Source organism: Dipodomys spectabilis, unplaced genomic scaffold (assembly GCF_019054845.1).
Source record: "Dipodomys spectabilis isolate Male_0828 unplaced genomic scaffold, ASM1905484v1 ptg000095l, whole genome shotgun sequence".
Classification (NCBI taxonomy): Eukaryota; Metazoa; Chordata; class Mammalia; order Rodentia; family Heteromyidae; genus Dipodomys; species Dipodomys spectabilis.
Window position 1 is genome coordinate 30,992,748 of NW_024870772.1, and position 18,295 is coordinate 31,011,042.

At 42.1% G+C, this 18,295-nt stretch overlaps 3 protein-coding genes across 5 annotated transcripts in view; 2 read left to right on the top strand and 1 right to left on the bottom strand.

Annotated features, from left to right (window-relative positions):
* The window catches only part of Lnx2 (ligand of numb-protein X 2), a 78,567-nt gene extending 66,418 nt beyond the window's left edge, over positions 1 to 12,149 (bottom strand). For both annotated transcript variants that reach the window (XM_042685387.1, XM_042685386.1), the window contains exon 1: positions 11,938 to 12,149. The gene's annotated coding sequence lies outside the window, so the exon portion shown is untranslated. The remainder of the gene's footprint in view (positions 1 to 11,937) is intronic.
* A 1,354-nt stretch (positions 12,150 to 13,503) lies between these two features.
* Polr1d (RNA polymerase I and III subunit D) lies at positions 13,504 to 15,059 on the top strand. The gene is made up of 2 exons (XM_042685388.1): positions 13,504 to 13,589; positions 14,498 to 15,059. Exons 1-2 carry the CDS (start codon positions 13,564 to 13,566, stop codon positions 14,871 to 14,873), a joined length of 402 nt encoding a protein of 133 aa, XP_042541322.1. The 5' UTR covers positions 13,504 to 13,563; the 3' UTR covers positions 14,874 to 15,059.
* Positions 13,511 to 18,295, top strand: part of LOC122112555 (protein POLR1D-like) — a 50,185-nt gene continuing 45,400 nt past the window's right edge. Inside the window, exon 1 of one of the 2 annotated variants that reach the window (XM_042685389.1) lies at positions 13,511 to 13,589. In XM_042685389.1, the coding sequence (XP_042541323.1) occupies positions 13,564 to 13,589 (26 nt within the window). In that variant the 5' untranslated portion in view covers positions 13,511 to 13,563. Of the gene's footprint in view, positions 13,605 to 18,295 lie in introns of both variants that reach the window. The other variant, XM_042685390.1, reaches the window with a different exon arrangement.

Here is an 18,295-nt window from a genome sequence, read left to right on the forward strand (position 1 = left end):
CCTGATTTCAAGCCCCATCACCGACAAAAGGAAAAAAAAAATCTATACAGATGGACACAATATTTTATAAACAAAATATGCCTGTCAGGATATATAAGTTTCTAATAGTAGTCACTCTGGAGGAATTATGGAAAGCTGGAGAGTGTGGGGTTGAAGGTCTTAAGTATTTATTTGCATAGCTTGACTGTTATGTGGATGGGAACATACTGTGGTAGGCACAAAGGAGTCTGTTCAAGAGGAAATGAAAGTAGAATGTGAAAAGCAGCTGAACTTGGTTCATATATGTAGTATATAATATTACATATTATATATATGACAAAAAAGAAAATAAAGCTGGCAAAAGTGGCTCACACCTGTAATCCTCAGAGAACTGAGAATCCCAGTTAGAAGCTAAAAGGAAGGTAAGTCTGTGAGACACTTAACTTCAATTAACCACTAAAAAGTCAGAAGTGGAGCTGTAGTTCAAGTGCTAAGTGCTAGACTGCCAGCCTTGAGTAGAAAAGAGCTAAAGAACAGTGCCCAGACCCCGAGATTCAAGCAAAGTACTAGTACAAGAAGAAAAAAGAGAAAGAGAAAGAGGAAGAGGAAGAGGAAGAGGAAGAAGAAGAGAAAGAGAAAAAGAAAGAGAAAGAGAGAGAGGAGAGAAAGAAAAAGAACGAAAGAGAGAAGGAGAAAGAGAAGGGGAGGGAGGGAGGGAGAGAAGGAAGGAAGGAAGGAAGGAAGGAAGGAAGGAAGGAAGGAAGGAAGGAAGGAGAGAGAAAAGAAAAAGCAAAACAAAGCAAACAAGATGCCTGAATAAAAAGTAAAAACAATTTTATGGGGCAGTAAAAACATAGTATATCCAAGATCAGTTTTTCTTTATTGCTCCATCTGTGTTTTAAAGATGGATAAACCACACTCCTAAATATCAAGTATCAGAGTTATCCGCAAAGTTACTTCATACTCAAAAAATGGGAGAAATGAAGCTATTACCACATTTAAAAACATTTTTGTAAGGCACACAACGTTTATACCAATTTTATTCAAAATCATTGAGATGACACATTTCTAAGTCATTCAGTAAACAACTGTAATCACACCAGTACAGATATAGACAAATTTGTGTTTTCTTAAATTTACTTCTGTCATCGCTGCTTAAGGGAAATCTACTATCACATTCTTTGTTTCTAAAAATGTACCACAACGTCAGCTGATGAGTCATGGGGCTCATTCCAAATTCTTATGTACCAAAGAAAGCAGGGCACAAGTCTTACACATCAATTGTAAAGATAGTCTAATAAGTTACGTTACAAATTAGGTTTTTCATGTGGTGACATAGATGAGTTTTTAAAGATGTGAGAAACATCAAAACAAACTGCAAATTCCACAAGGATTGCATACATCTATGCTTCTATCATGCTGTATTATGAATAAACAATTTAAGAGCTGCCTAGTAGACTATTTTACTTTCTTGCAGCACAAAATTATTCTCTATTAACTAGAAAGATTTAATTTGTTCTTACTCCAGAACACAGCAATGTAAAGTACTGTTGAGATACTGACAGATGAAAACTCAAGTTTGTATAGACTATACATATGCTCAGTTTCATGAAAAGCCAAACTATGTGAAAAATGATTTTCCCAGATGACTTGCTTTCCCTCTTAATTCCTTCCGATTTAGTTCTTATTTAATTCACTGAGTAGGAAAACTCCAAGAAGGTAGACAAGGGAAAGATGACATTGTTGGGGCTGAGGGCTATGCTCAGTGGTTAGAATACTTGCCTAGCATGTGCAAGGCCTTGGTTCGATCCCTAGCACTTCTTTGTTAGTACTGAATAAAAGATTTCCTGGCAAAAAAGCAAACCAATAAGCTAAAGGAAGTTTGGAGACCAGCTGTATGTTTCAGTCACTTAGTGTAACTCATCTAGCCTATTCAGATCTAACCATATCTTGTTATTTTCTTCCTAACATTTGTCATTGCCTATTTCATGAATTTGCTTGTCTGTTTTTTTATAATAACACATGCTCTTTTCCCCAATATGTAAATTCAATAACAGGACTCCCACTTATCTTACTCATTGCTTACTAGAGCATGGTGTATTACAGGACTTCAAAAATATTCAATGGTGGAAGAAAAAATATAATCATAGATTTAACTATTGGGATTTGCACACCTGTAAAACTTATTTTCATGAACAATTATCCTTTATCTATAGTTTATAATAATAAACTTTCATCTTACCTTACCATACATCTATGCTTCTATCATGCTGTATTATGAATACACAATTTAAGAGCTGCCTAGTAGACTATTTTACTTTCTTGCAGCACAAACTGTGATTTATACTACAGGCAATCCCAAACTATAGAATAGGAAACCTTGAAACACTGTCATATTTAGAAGACTAAAACCAAAATGAAGAACTTTAAAATAAGTGTTTTATAAGGAAAAAAAGTTAATCTAATAAGCAGTTAAAAGAACTTGAAAGTTGACTGTGATGTTTAAGAGTATTCCATTTTGCCATTTGCATTAGCTGCTTTTCACTGCTGTAATGAATACCCATGGTAAGCTACTTTTATAGAGAAAGGAGCTAAGAGTTCCGGAAATTCATGAGTATCATGGAGAATGGCAGGAGTACACCAAAGAGGGTAAGATATATCTTGAAACAGGAAGTTGAAGATGCTATAATTTGCTGTCTTCAGAACTCAATCTAGGAGACCAACAATCCCTCTCCAACTGACCTAAAGACTTCCCATTAGGCCTTACCTCATAAAGGTCCACCCATCTCTTGGTTCTACTACATTAGAGACCAATCTCCCAATATATGAGCTCTTCAATGATACATTCAAACCACATCAAAACCACAGTACCATTATTGGGTATTCAGTAAAATAGATCCATTAAATCTTTTTCAAAAATTCAAACTAATAGAATAAATCCTGAAAGGATTCTTTTTTTTTTTTTTTGGTCCAGTCATGGGGCCTGAACTCTGGGCCTGGGCGCTGTCCCTCAGCTCTTCAGCTCAAGGCTAGCGCTCTACCACTTGAGCCACAGCGCCACTTCCGGCTTTTTTCTTTTTGCTTATGTGGTGCTGAGGAATTGAACCCAGGGCCTCAGGCATGCAAGGCAAGCGCTCTACCACTGAACCACCTTCCCAGCCCCTGAAAGGATTCTTAATATTTTTATATTCCTTCACAGATAGAAAGTCATTCCAACATGTTAATATAATGTATATTCCTGGAAAAAGAACAGGCGAAGAATCTCAGAATAATCTTGTCTATTTGTAACAAAATTGATACTATTTAAGTATCAATTAATGTACCTCATTTATAATAAAAGCACAAAGCCTAAAATTAGAGAAATTAATGGAGTTAATAAATATTTCGTATGTGAATTAATTGCCAGAGATACTTTTGAAATCTATTATGTAGCACTCACAGATAGTCATAAAAAGCAAACACTATAAATATTGACCAAAGGGGAGCTGGGAAGGTGGCTCACTGGTAGAGCGCTTGCCTTGCATGCATGAGGCCCTGGATTCGATTTCCCAGCACCACATAAACAAAAAGAAAAAAAAGCCGTGGCGCTGTGGCTCAAGTGGTAGAACGCTAGCCTTAAGCTGAAGAGCTGAGGGATAGCACCCAGGCCCAGAGTTCAGGCCCCACGACCGGACCCAAAATAAATATATAAATAAATAAATATTGACCAAAGGTATTATGTTCTTAGAAACAGGACCCAATCACATGCCCTATGCTACCTGACTTTTCCTCACTGATTTTGTTTTAGATACTAAACCTACACTATTGACTATTTCCATACTAATGTCTTACAACAAGATAAAAAAAAACCAGAGTCGAAAATATAATGAAGTACCATTAGTTTGGTCTAGTCCAATCACAAACATTAAGCCACTTCCCCCAAAAAATATAAATTTCAGAACTTTCCCTCTGTACGAAAAATCTTAGAACCATATTTAAAGTATTTGTTTGGACCTTTACTTATTTCATATACTCCCCCCCCCCCCCAAATTGACTAAAAATAGCTAGGCGCCGGTGGCTCAGCCTATAATCCTAGCTACTCAGCAGGCTGAGATCTGAGGATCATGGTTCAAAGCCAGCACAGTAAGAAAAGTCTGTGAGACTCCTTTTAATTGTAAAAATACTGCTACAGTTACATGAGTAGGGTAATGAGTACATTTCCTATCAAGCATTGTTACCTCCTCCCATCCCTTACCTCCCTACCTCCCCAACCCCTTCCCCCCACATCCCCCACTCCCCAGAGTCCCCCCGCCCAACATTGTAAAGTTCATTTTCAACATAGTGTCCTGTACATCTCATTGTCACAATGGGTCAAACTGCATCCCCATTTAAGCTTTTGTTATATCCCTTCCCCTCCCCAGATTACCAAAATGTATATACAAGATGCAGAACCTTGGAATCAAATACAGTGGAAACAGAGGTTATACTATGGGGGAACATACAAAAGAAACAAAAGAATCACCTAGTGCATTATAAGTACATTAAAAACAATAACAAGCGTGAGACTCTTATCTTCAATATACCACTAAAAAACCGGAAGTGGCACTGTGGCTCAAGAAGTAGAACACACACCTTGAACTGAAGAGCACAGGGAAAGTACCCAAGCCCAGAGTTCATGCCCCATGACTGACAAAAAAAAAAAAAGACAAATGAGACTCCATAGTAAAAACTTTCTACATATCCAAGGACACAGTCAACAATAAAAGGCAACTTAGGAGTGTAAGAAAGTATTTGCAAATCAAGTATGTTTACTATCCAGAATACATAATGAACTCCAAAAATTCAAGAACAAACAAATGTATTTTAAAATGGGTTAAGGACTAGAAAAGGCACTTTTAATACAAAGCCATAATCAGATACTTCATTAGCCATTAAAATGGCTAAAATCCCAAAACCAGAAAATAGTAAATGTTGGTAAAGTTTTAAAGAAGCTGAAGTATTTGTGCACTGTTCATGGGATTGTAAAATGGAAACAGTATAGAAGTTTCCCAGAAATTTTAAAAATAGAACTGATATATGACCCAGCAGTCCTATTTATGGATATTATATGCATATGGGATATATATGTTTATGTGTGTATATATACACATATATATCCCCAAATGAACAGTTTCAGAGGTATCTGCATGCTCAAGTTCATAGCAGCCTTATTCACAGAAGCTACTATGAAAGCTGCCTAAATGTCTATTGACAGATAAATGGCTAAACAAAATGTAGTATGTAGTACATACAAAGGGATTTTTACACCATAAAAGGAAGGAAATCCTGTCACGAGCTACAACTTGGATAAACTATGTGGTCACTATGCTAAGTAAAACAAGTCAGTCATAACAACAAAGACAAATATGCCAGGTACCAGTAGCTCATGTCTATAATCCTAGCTAATCAGGAGTCTGATATATGAGGATCACATATTGAAGCCAGCCTGGGCAGAAAAATCTGTGAGACTCTTATCTCCAAATAGCCACCAAAAGGCTAGAAGTGAAGTTGTGACTCAGACGAGAGCTAGCTGTAAACACAAAAGCTCATGGACAACACCCTAGACGTGAGTTCAAGCCCTAGTATTGCCCCTTCCAAAATAGACAAGCACTGTATCATTCTCTTTTTTGTAAGATAGCTAAAGCTGTCAAATTCATAGAAACAGAAAGCAAAGGGTGGTTAACAAGAACTGCAGGAAGAGCACAAATTGTATATTGGGATAGTTCCACATTTCAAGATGATAAAGTTTTGGGAATCTGTTTTACAACAAGGCTACTGAGAACTCTATACTTGCAAATGGTTAAATCGTAAATCTTGTGGTTTTTACCATAAAAGGAAAAAAAATAAGCAATGTAAAATGTTTGTTTCTATTATTGTGATAGGATTTCCTTCGCTTAAACCTTGAAAATTGGAAAAAGAAACCAGGTGCTGGGGGCTTGTGTTGTAATCCCAGCTACTCTGGAGGTTGAGATTTGAGCATTGTTGTTCAAAGTAATCCCAGGAGGAAAGCACATGATATTCTAATTAATCACACAGAAAGCAGCTCAAAGTAGAACTGTGGTTCAAGTGGTAGAGCACTAACTAGCCTTTAACAAAAGGCTCAAGGATAGTGCCCAGGCCCTAAGCTGAAGCCTAGGCTTTGCACCAAAGAGGGGAACAGAGTGGGAGGGGGGAGGGGGAGGGAGGGAGAGAGGGACAGAGGAAAGGAAGGAAGGAAGGAAGGAAGGAAGGAAGGAAGGAAGGAAGGGAGGAAGGAAGGGAGGGAGGGAGGAAGGGAGGAGGAGGGAGGGGGAGGGAGGGGGGGGGGAGGGAGGGAGGGAGGGAGGGAGGAAAGAAAGAAGGAAGGAAGGAAGGGAGGGAGGGAGGGAGGGAGGGAGGGAGGGAGGAAAGAAGGAAGGAAGGAAGGAAGGAAGGAAGGGAGGGAGGGAGGGAGGGGGGAAGGGGGGAAGGGGGGGAAGGGAGGAAGGGAGGGAGAAAGAAAAGAAAAATGAAAAAAGAGAAAGAAAATTGAAAAAAAAAAGGGAATTCAGGGGAAGATGCAGGATTAGTTTTACCAAAGTAATAACAGGGGCAGAAGAAGGGATCATCTAACAGAGGTGTTACCTAGCAAAGAAGCAAAGGTATATTCCAAAGGCTTCAAATCAGATAGTTAACAATCTTAAGCCTAATAATAGATATTAATGCAACAGGGAAAGGAAGATGGCAATCAGTCTCTGAAAAGGAGGGCACTGTGCTATGAGTGTGTACATGAGAGAGCTGGAAGACTGGTCAGGGAACAGGACATAGAATTTAAGGATATGTAAATTTCGAATGTGGAAGATTTGGGGAAAATAAAAAGTTTCCAAATAAATACACTGGAATTGAAGGTCACTGAAGTGGAGGGGCTAAAGAATTAGCAATCAAGGTTATTAGTCATTCAGCTTTGAATGATTACTTTTCTACTGAATGTCTTTTAAATTCTCTAAGTGCAGAAACTATCTTTTGTGTTCCACACAGCTCATTGTGGATCACATGATACATGTTTAGGAATTTGGTAAATGTAACTAAATTTAAAATCAAAGTTCTAACTCATAAAATTATAGAAAAGTAACCATTAGTCATGATATTTAAAGAAGAGTTAGGCGAAAAGCTCCAATTTATTTTGTTTAATAATTAGAATTGTGATAAAGAATTAATTCTGAGATTTAAATGAGAATTATCAGCCAAATTCCTGATTTGGTGGGAAGAGGAATGTTTCTCAGTCTTTGATTCATAAAACAATACCTAATAGAGCCTTTGAAATACTACAGCAAACTATAATTTTACATAAATTGTAGGTCCTCAAATAAAACAAACTTGGTTATAAACATTGCTTTACAATGGTCAACATTTGGGCACTTTGTTATTTAAAAGAATTCTAAGGCCTGGAAGAATAACTCAAGGGGTAGAATACCTGCTCAGCAGGCATGAAACCCTGAGGAGTTCAGAACTCCACAATTATAATAAAAGAATTCTAAGATTATTCTTTGAATTAAAGAAATTAAAAATTCCTTTACCTTACACATCAAGTTAATATGCTTTTGGGGGAAATATACACTTATTGTTTGCGAATGTTACCTGCCCATTCTCTGCCTTTATTCTTCTTTCTCCTATGCATTCTTTGTTATTTTTATCTTTTAGTGCCAGTACTGGGCTTGAACTCAGAATGCTATCCTTAGCTTTTTCATTCAAGAATGGCACTCTACCACTTGAGCCACAGTTCCAATTCTGTCTTTTTGGTTGTTAACTAGAGAAAAGAGTCTAACAGACTTTCCTACCTAAGTTGGCTTTGAACTGCAATCCTCAGATCTCAGCCTCCTTGGTAGTTTAGGAATACTGGTACAAGTCACCAGCTCCTGGCTTCCTGTGTATTCCAATTTTGAGCAAAAACAAATTTTCCATCCTATGATGTCTGCACTGAAGGACTACAGAGTAACAGTCCACCATCTGCAGACTAGAAAAACAGAGGTTAAACTGTGCTTACATCCTATCTTCTCACATCTCTGTCCCAGCTTTCCAGTTATCCTTATCAAGACTTCAGAGACTCTGCCCCGGAATTCTAATAATCCAGAGAGGACACATTTATAGTGCGGCTGTTGTCAGTTTACCTACGAACAAAGTTATATCCCTATATAAGTCAGTTTCTCCTTACTACACCCCCAACTATGGCAGTAAAATGTGAAAATGAGGAGGGATGGAATTATGCAAATAATTATAGCATCTGGCACTGAAACTGTTGAATCATGATAGCCAACAATTCTGTTATAGGTCCTCTATCTTCTTGTAAGTACAAAGTACTTTAAGCTTCCTCACTGGGTCAATTCTCTTTTTTTCCTCTCTATCCAATGATTATTCTAAAGAGTTGGCCCATATAGGGCCAAAACAGATCAAAGCCAATGGATCTAAGTCATTCATTTATGTGTACATTAATATTTATGTCTCTAAGTTCCTGGCTATTCTGCAGTGAGCAAAACAGATAGGATCTATGCTCTGAGAAGCATATATCCTAAAAAACAGAAAATATGACATTTGCTTCTTTGAAATAACTAACTGGGATGGGGATTTAGCTTGGTAATATAGCACCTGATGAACAGGCACCAAGGCTCTGGGTTCCAGAGTTCTACTCCCAACAATACACACACAATCACAAAAACAGGACAATTTATTATTGTAATATCTATCAGGAGCAGGGAAATTTATAATTGATGTATATAATATATCATGGGCATATGCTTTTCTAAAACTCCTTCTAAATAAGTTCTCATTAATCTCATTGCCTGTTTTTCCCCCTGAACCCAACCAACCCAAACTTATGTAACAGCTTTTTTTAAAACTGCTTTCTACTTTCTGAGAAAAATAAACATATGATAGGAAAGCTAAAGGAAATCTGTTTCACAAAGCTCCCAGTTCCTCTAAGAGGATCCCTGTGCATCAGTGCAGATTGTCTACAACTACAATTCTACACATAAGAGGTACACATATTTTTTTTTCAGTCTGCACTGCTTCCTAAATAAAGTTAACCTGTGAAATGATACTTCTGGAAAGTCTCATTTCTGGAAACTTTGCTGGGTTTGGATATAGAAAGGTGCCTTTAGAAACAAGGGGGAAAGTTAAATGGTTTTACATAACAAAATATTTTTAGACTAGGGAGCAGGGGTAGGAAGCAAGAAGAAAGAAGAGTGGGAGAAGCCAATCTAGTTACCACCTTTTCTTTTCTCAATAGTTTTCCTCCCCTTCCCCCAATTTTTCCATAGAGTTTACAACACTTCTCTGTACAAAGACTTTACATAAACTCTTTTTCAGAGTCCATTGTTTCCTAACTCCTAAATACATTCAACAACTGCATCAAAGACATCTCAACTATTCATGCAGCACTCCACTGGTTTGGTCCCAAATTGAACTTATTTTCCTTTCTCTGTCTCTAATGACAATTATTTTTAACTATTCCTGACAGCCTCCAACATTCCACTAAGTCACTAATATCATCACCATGAAAGGAACAACTAATATTTATTGAGCACTTGTGACACACCAAGTACTGTGCCAAAGGCATTACATGCATAATTTCACCTGATCCTTAAACCCTACTAAACAAGTATTATGACTATTTCCTAAATATTAGGGATTCAACAATCTCATGGTCATAGTCATTCTAAGGGTAAATGAAAGAATTAGAATTTAACCCATTCTGACTCCACAGCCAACTTAACTGGTATACATGCTGCATGTGCTATGCCCCATCATCCCTCTCATTAATCCTTTCTAGTCACTTACTAGTTTAGCTTCCCAGTCATAACCTCCTAAATGCCTCATCATCTCTCTTCCCACTGCCTTCACACAGGACAGCACTAAGCCTTTACTATATATCAGGCATTATTCTAAAACCTTATGAGATGAAAAAACCTAAAGAGAAAAGAGGACAAAGACTGTTCAAAACCAGATAACCTAAATAAGAGATCCTTAAGCACTTCCCTCTACCTGTGACAGCCATCAACTTTGTCTCCCTACCTCCCTTCTAGAACCCCACCATCTTCCAGACTGCTGGAGATATCTTTCTGGAATGTAGATGTTATCGTGACATTCTCCTGCTTAAAATTGGCAGCTCTGTCACTTGACTGGCTCAAGTCCAAATGTCTATACAAAATACTTCATTTTTTTTCTCTAGTCAGTTCAATAAATATCTGAACACCTACCGAAGGCAAGGCAGAGTGCCATGTGCTCTCATATGGGTATCAGTAGTCCCTGACTATTTCAGCCCAGACCCTGAGTGCCAGACAAGCCAGATGTAGATCTGGCAATACCCTAAAGACCTATGCATATAGAATGTGCCTGGCAAAATTCCACATCAATCTGAAGAGTGGCTATGTGAGACATTCTCTAACAAAGCCCAGGCAGAAAAATAATCTTTCATGTTCCCACAGCACTTTGAACACAAACTACTTTTAAAGGTAATTAGTAGAATCAGCTTTCGTAAGGGACTCTGAGCAACTAGGGGCAAAAAGTGACCCTGGCACGCAGGAGGCACTTTATGAGTGGCTAAATAGTTAATGAAGCCATTATAAATTTGGTAAGAAGAACTAGACACAGAATAAGAGAATGTTAATACAGAAGCTGGTTGGCATGCAAGTAATGTCATTCTACTGTGGTTCTAGTGTGGCCTGCATTTTACTCTTGTGGGAAAACTCACATGTGGGACTTGGGGCAGGCTAAAAAGGCAAAAAATGTTATTCCTGGCGCAACAAAGCTTTGACAAGCCAAACAGGACACTAGATCCCCACTTCCTCACTTCCTTCTTTACCTGCCAAAATCCTTTCTCTAAATGTGTAGGGGAGAGGGGAATCAAATCTATCAAAGTAAAAAGAATTAAATTGATCTTCTCAGATCCAACTTCATCAGTGCTGTGTCACAGTACACACAAGAGAAAAATCAAAATCTGTCCTGGGAAGAAGGCCAATTTCCAAGTAAGAACTGCTGCTACAAGAATGTGAAATTTTTAAAGCGAAGGCAGTTCCAATAAACTAGAGCTCACAACTGTTTGCTCCAACTGCACTTACCAGGGGCTCCACTTGGTTTCATTTCTCAAGTCCTGTGTTGGTTTTGTTTTATTTTGTTTTTTAAAGTCATGCCCATGCCCAGATGTACTTTGGATCCTAGCAGAAAACAAATGTCTAGATCCATAATATTAAATGTAAGCTGAAGCACACACACACACAAAAATCTTACGTGTCACACACAATCAAATCCTTATCTAAAACGCGTGGCACAAAGGTTTGAAAAGCAGTGATGAATTTCCCGAGTGGTGCTTTGTGTGCAAACGCTTCCAAATCATGATCTACATGTTGAAATTTACTCCTGGGAAGATGTCAATCTCTCTCCCACTCTCTTTCAGCCTAGGAAAAAGAATTTTCAGGCAACCGTCTGGGACGATCAGACTGTCTCCCCATCCCTTCCAAAGAGAACAAAATCCAAGGCGAAGGCACCTAGCGCCACTCATTCCTAAATACACACACACATATGCAAAAAGAAATGTTAAAGACACTCATCCCACCGCTCCTCTTCCCTGAAAATCAAACGACGCCAAGATCTGCAACCAGCGGCCGGAACCACTAATACTAACAGCCAGGCCGCCCACCCCACCCCACCCCACCCCACCCCGTCCGCCCTCCACGCGCCGACCGACGGCGGCGGGCACAGGGCGCATGGTAGCGCCGCTTCCAGCCTGGCACCCGGTCCACGCGGCCCCCCGCAGCCCGGGAGAGCCAGACGAACCGCGGAGGTCGGCGGCTCCAGGCGGGCAGCGGCGCCGCTCCGGCCGCCTCCTGGGGCGCGGCGCTGCCCCACACCCCGCCGCCGCCCGCACCTGAGGCGGCTGCTCGCAGCCGGCGAGAGGGTAGCGCGGAGCGGACGGGCAAAGTTACTCACCGGGAAGCCGCGGCTGCCCGGGGCGCACACCGCTCACGGTACCGCAGCCCAGGGCCGGCTCCCGCTCTCCGGGACTCGCGGAGGGAGAGCCAAGAGCCAGCCCGGAGGCTCCGCTCTGCCGGGACTCGCCGCCGCCGCCGCGGATTTCCTGGCAAGAAGCAAACTCTGGCCAAGACTTCACTTCTCAACCGCCCCTGCTGCCTTCCCGGGGGCGAGCGCCGGAGCCAAGGGGCCCAACCCGACACGGACCTGGACCAATAGACAGCGGCGTAGGGCGGGACAGAGGCGGCTTCGCCTATCTGAGCGCTCAGGGGGCGGGCCGTCACTCCGGAGTTAGAGTGAGCCAACTCCGCCCCTCGCCCCTGCCCTCCCCCACCGCTCTGGGCTGTCCCCGCCGCTCGCCTGATTCCTGTAGCTGAAGAAGCTCCAGAAGTGTCTACGCACAGCCGCGACCGCCGCGGGGAGGTTGGAACAGCTGTGTGGAGAAGGATGAAGGGGCCTGTGGAGGGGAGACAGCTACGGGAGCCTGGGGTAGAGTAGGGGAGAACAGGTGGCGTAGGAAAGCAGAAATGTAGGTGTGTTGGGAGAGATGACAGCTGGAGTAGGACAGGGACGGGCTGGTCGGGGGTCAAGAAGGGCGGGGAAGGAGGATAGGCTGATCACCGGGGATGAGCACTTGCAGGGATGGAGAGGGCAGGTCCTAAGGAGGTCGCCGAGCGCGGCGGGTGGGGAAAGGTGGCCGCGGGGCTGAGGCACCTGCAGGAAAAGGTGAGAGGGAGGTCCGGCTGGTGCAGATTCGAGGAGCCCACAGCGAGGAGGACGTGCTCCAGGAAGGGGAAGGTTCAGAGCAGGGAAAGAAGGCAATGGGGAGAGATGGGTGTGCTTTCCTCCCAAACTCTTGCTCTGTTCCCCGAAGCTGCCGTTCGGCCCAGTAGAGAGGTCCAGCTTCAGGAATCTCAGTGAAATCAATACCACCTGAAAACAGCATTGTTAGTTAATGCATCTTCTCGCAAATAGCCCTCTCCTTTAGCAAGGTGTATGGCTCAACTATAACCTGAGGCTGGTGTCCCACGAATGACAGGTTCCTTAAAAGACTCGGATCCTAGGAAGTGCCAATCTGAGGGTACCACCGTCCCCCAGGGCTCCAGCAAGCAAGTCAGAAACAGGCCCGACTCCAAATTTAAGGAGGAAGGTGATTTGGGAAGCGGCAGGTGAGGCTCCGCCCCTTTCGCTACCACCTGAGAAAGGTACGGGAGACTTGAGTCCCCAAGCCTATACAAGCCAGAAAGTCTGCGCCCCGGATGGGGGATGTGGGGGATGTGGGGTGGTGTAGGGGGTGGGGCTGGACCCCGGATCCTCCGCGCCCACGTGGGGTCTGGCTGGCTGCCCCCCGCCGCGCCGCGCGCGCACCTTCTTGCGCGCCGGGGGCGGAGCTTAAGGCGGGGCCTCTACGCCCCGCCCCTCCGCTGGGCCCTGCCGCGCCGCTGCGGCTCCGCCCCGCTTCTTCCGTCTTCCGCTCCTTCGGTGGGTCGTTCATCCTTCCTGCTTCTCCCGCACGTTTGGTGTTATGGCACAGAGCCTCCTTTCCTTTCGTACCACCTGAGGACCCAGGAAATCGCCCCCGCGATGGAAGAGGACCAGGAGCTGGAGAGGTAACGGCCAAAGAGGCAGGTGGGAGCGGAGCGGGGCGGCGAGGGGGGGTGGGGAGGAGAGGAGTCGCGCCGGGTGAGGACCGCGGGTGGCGGAGGGGCACGCGGCCTGGCTCGGCCTGGCTGGAAGGCCTGCTCGCGTAGGCGTTGAGAAGGGGGGAAGGGAGGGGAGGAGCGTGGCTGAATGGGGAGAAGCAGGGGGTAGATAGGGATGAGTATACCGAGGGATATTCCCCAGGGCCCTTTAGTTATGGGGAGTGGGGGGGAATACAAACTGAGCCGCCAGAGTTAAGTCCCAAGCTGCCCAACCCCATTAGAACTGCCTGGTGTAAGGTCCCACACCGTGCCAGGGGCACCTTGGCATGTTGAGTTTAGCCTTAGTCTCTTTAACTACCGCTTATGGTCCTGTTTTGTACAGCTGGCTGTAAAGCTTCTCTTCGCTGAGTTATTTTTCTCCCTCTTGTTAGACTCTGGTTCACATCTTCCACGTTCTTGCAGTGTTTACCTCTTGCAAATGAAAACAGTAGTTGATGATCTGTAGTGTCTGTTTTCGTACTGAAGTCCTCTGTGTTCTTCTATGCCTAGCCACTAACTCCCCCTTCACCTTCCAGCAGGGCCCACCTTTTCTAATCCGTTCTACTCTACTAAAATAATCCGACTCTACTAAAATAATAGTTTTGCAAATATTTAAGGTTTTCTGAGAAGATTCCCCTGTGGCCCACGTGGGTAGTCAAACGGATTAGGGAGGAATTGGAGGTGGTTAAGTTTCTAATGGGTAGAGGCAGGAAAATGAGAGGCTTATCTAATTGAAATGGATTAGAGTAATGTGTCCCAATTACGATTTAATATATGAAAAAAAGATAGCTACAATATCGAGTATTATCTCATTTTTATAAAAACTATGTGTGTAGAAAAATGTCTGGATTGAAGACCTCAATGGCTGAAGGCGAGAGGAAGACAGCCCTGGAAATGGTCCAGGCAGCTGGATCAGATAGACACTGTGTGACATTTGTATTGCACGAGGAAGATCATACCTTAGGAAATTCTCTACGTTATATGATCATGAAGAACCCAGAAGTGGAATTTTGTGGTTATACTACAACCCATCCTTCAGAGAGCAAAATTAATTTGCGCATTCAGACTCGAGGTGCTCTGCCAGCTGTTGAGCCATTTCAGAAAGGCTTGAATGAGCTCATGAATGTCTGCCAGCACGTACTTGACAAGTTTGAGGCCAGCATAAAGGACTATAAGAATCAAAAGGCAAGCAAAAATGAATCCACATTCTAGTCCCTTTTGCAGAATACAAGGGGGACTATCCTCATGGTCATGCAGAACCCAGAATTAGAAGTTTATGATTGCAGCATGCTCTAGCCTTCAGAAAGATGTGATTCTATAGCTGTTGCGCAATTGAAGCTGTTGGAATCTCTTCAAGAACCTGTGTATTCACCTAATAAATTCCCTCTTTTCTTTAAAGTAGTTTGAGTGGTTTCTATTCCTTGCAACCAATGATCCTCAAAGATTACTGGTTCCCCCCTTCTTAATTGAGCCAATATTGAAATGAGGAAACTGAGAAAAGAGCCAATAAAAGTGATCTTGGGAAATAAAAGTAATCATTCCTGTCTGTTGGGCTGGTGGTAAAAGGGGAGGTACAGTTGAATAGACTAGTTTGTTTTAAAAACAGGGAAAGAAGGTTGGAATGAGGACTTGTCTTGATAGACATCATTTTTAGTAATGAGAATTATGTCCATTGTTGTGATTGGTTGATGGGGCACAGATGAAATAATTTGAAAGAGTTTTGAGAATTCTGGTTTTGTGTCGGAGTTTTAGATGGTGTCAAGCTCCATCTTTGTGGCATTTATAGGCTAGATATCAGGTTAATGGTTGAATTCAGGACACTAATGAAATATTTAGTCATTACCTGAATAAGCCAAAACATTTTGATTTTTTTTGTTTGGGGATTTTTTTGATGGAGAATATTGGGGTAGCCAAGTAACATTTTCAGTTACTAGGTACATGTCTTTAGTATAGCCTAGGGTTACAGAGAAGCCACATTATTTGAAAGTAAGGACAAGAAGGAAAATAATTTGTGGGAGAAACATTCGTGAATCACATCAAAGAGCTTCTTCAACCTTGTTTCATAACTATCCTATCACCCTAAATACTTGTTAAACCTTAAGCCCAAGCACACCCTTCCCCCCTTCTGTGCTTTGAGCCTTGATGCACTTCCTCTTCTTGGAGCATTTTACTGTTAGGTAAATTAAATAGGTAGATTTGATTAAGTAGCCAATAAAGAGAACACCATGTGGTAATCAGGCAGGAAGAGAAGTTTATTGTATTACAGAACTGCTGCCCCACCATGCATGGTGCAGAAGTACAAGGCCAAAGGAGGAGCTAGGGTCCTGCCTGGGTTTAAGTGGGGAAGGGGGAAGGGAGATGGATGTGGATGTGACCTCAGGGCTCTGGACCCTCCCTCAGTCTGATGGAGTTATGACAGTGGGCAGCCCAGGGTGTGACCAAGGTTAGGGAGGTGACTGCCTTCAGGTGTGGCAGTTACCCAGGTACTGGGTGGAGATTGTTCGGCCTTCCTGGGGCAGACCTTATATTTACTACCAAACTTAATTTCTGACTTGCCAGCCAAGTGTTGGTACTTCTACGTGATGTGATTACATTCTGTCTTTCCTAATTATGCTATTTACTGTGCTCTTGTTAGTGCTTACATTGTCTATCGCTATACTAACTGGCTTATTGATGTGGTTCTGGTACCTATAAATAACAGTATTTGACAGTATTAGGCACTTAGTAAATACTAAATAAACCTATGTAGGTAAGGCATTTAGCCTTGCAGTCACTGAGATTTGGCCTCTTATTCTGTGTAAAGCCTACTTTATCCATGTTCTCTCCACTTATTTAAAAAAAAAAAAAATTGATGCCAGCCACAGCAGTTCATGCCTGTAAGCAAGGCTAACCTAGCAAAAAGGTAAACCGTACTATTTCAGTTGTGATCCCAGTATGTAGGTAAGTAGGATTGCGGTCTGAGGATGACCAAGAGCAAAAACTTAAGACACTAACTGAAAAATAAGTAAGAGAGATCTAGGACTGTGACTCAACTGGTAAAACATCTGCCTAACAAAGAGTTCCTGAGTCTAAACCCTAATACCATCAAAAAGAAAAAACAAAGTATTTCTGTGCTATTGAGTCTTTAATTTGTACAAGACCTTGAGGATAGGTATTGTAGTGGGTAAGGACCATCTACATTGTAGGAGGAACATGGTTCAAGATAGAATCTATTTTGGGCACAAAAGTTAGGGAAGATCTTCCTAGTATTATAGGAAAAGAAGGACCTGGCTGTGTGGTGTGAACAGAAAATGCATGTTGGAGGATATGTATGCACAAAGGTCCTAAATAAAATCATATTTTGAGGAACTGAAGATGGGATAGAGCTGCTTAGTGTACTAAGCAAAGAGAACTCTCAGGTTCATGCAACACACTTTCAGAGAGGTGAAAAGAGAAAACAGGGCAGGGGAGATAGGATAAGCAAGAGTCTCATGTGTAGAAAGAATGGTTGCATGAAGTCTGTGGGGAAGGATGAATTGGTCTAAGAAAGGGGAAGGGAGATGAGCATGAATCATACTTATAAAACAAAAAAGTCACTTGGTCACTATCTGATTTGCTCTATAATAAATTTGATTTGCTCAAAATAAATGATTCAAAATCAGAAATTCTGTTCAGCTTTAAAAGTACCTTTAAAGAGCCAATCATTAAAGAATATGATTATATACCAAAGGCTTTTAATGCACAATAATTCTGAGTACTTACCTAGCACTTTCCATTTTCAAAGCACTTTATAAACTAGTTATTTATAAATTGCAGATAGCCATAACATCTAAGTGCTCTTAATTAATTGGCATAAAACAAGTTCATGAAAAAAAAAAAACTGTAGAGATGAACAGGTATCTGCATAAGAAGTGGTCTGTGCAAGCCAGGCGAGGGTGGCTCACACCTGTAATCCTAGCTACTCAGGAGGCCGAGAACTGAGGATCGAGGTTCAAAGCCAGCCCGGGCAGAAAAGTCCGTGAGATTATTATCTCCAATAAACCACTAGAAAACCGGAAGTAGTGCTGTGGCTCCAGCGGTAGAGCACTCGAGCTGAAGAGCGCAGGGACAGCACCCAAGCCCAGAGTTCAAACCCCATGGCTGACCAAAAAAAAAGTTATCTGTGCAGTACTGATCTGAAGTATCTTACCTTCTAAGAATACGAAGTCATTTCAGGTTCCATGGCCCACAATTTCCCACCCTTATTTTCATTTCCCTTAAACATGTTAATAAGATAATCTTCAGATCACTAATTAAAAGGATCTTTTTGGTTAAGATCATTTTAAACAGGTCTTTATAACATCCTTCAAACTGGGATCCCAGGGTATTTTACTCAAACCTACCAGTCTGTTTTCAAAGATGTATTCTAAATCTTAGCCCTTTGCTGTTCAGATTGGTTTTCTAGTGGTTAACTGGAGATAAGAGTCTCACGGACTTTTCTGTGGGGCTGGCTTTGAACCATGATCCTGAGATCTCTGCCTACTCAGTAGCTAGGATTACAGGTGTGAGCCACCGGTGCCCAGCCAGATTTTTTTTTTTAAGACGAATTTAGAAGCTAGGCACTGATGGCTCATGCCTGTAATTCTAGCTACTCGAGAGGCTGAGATCTGAGGATC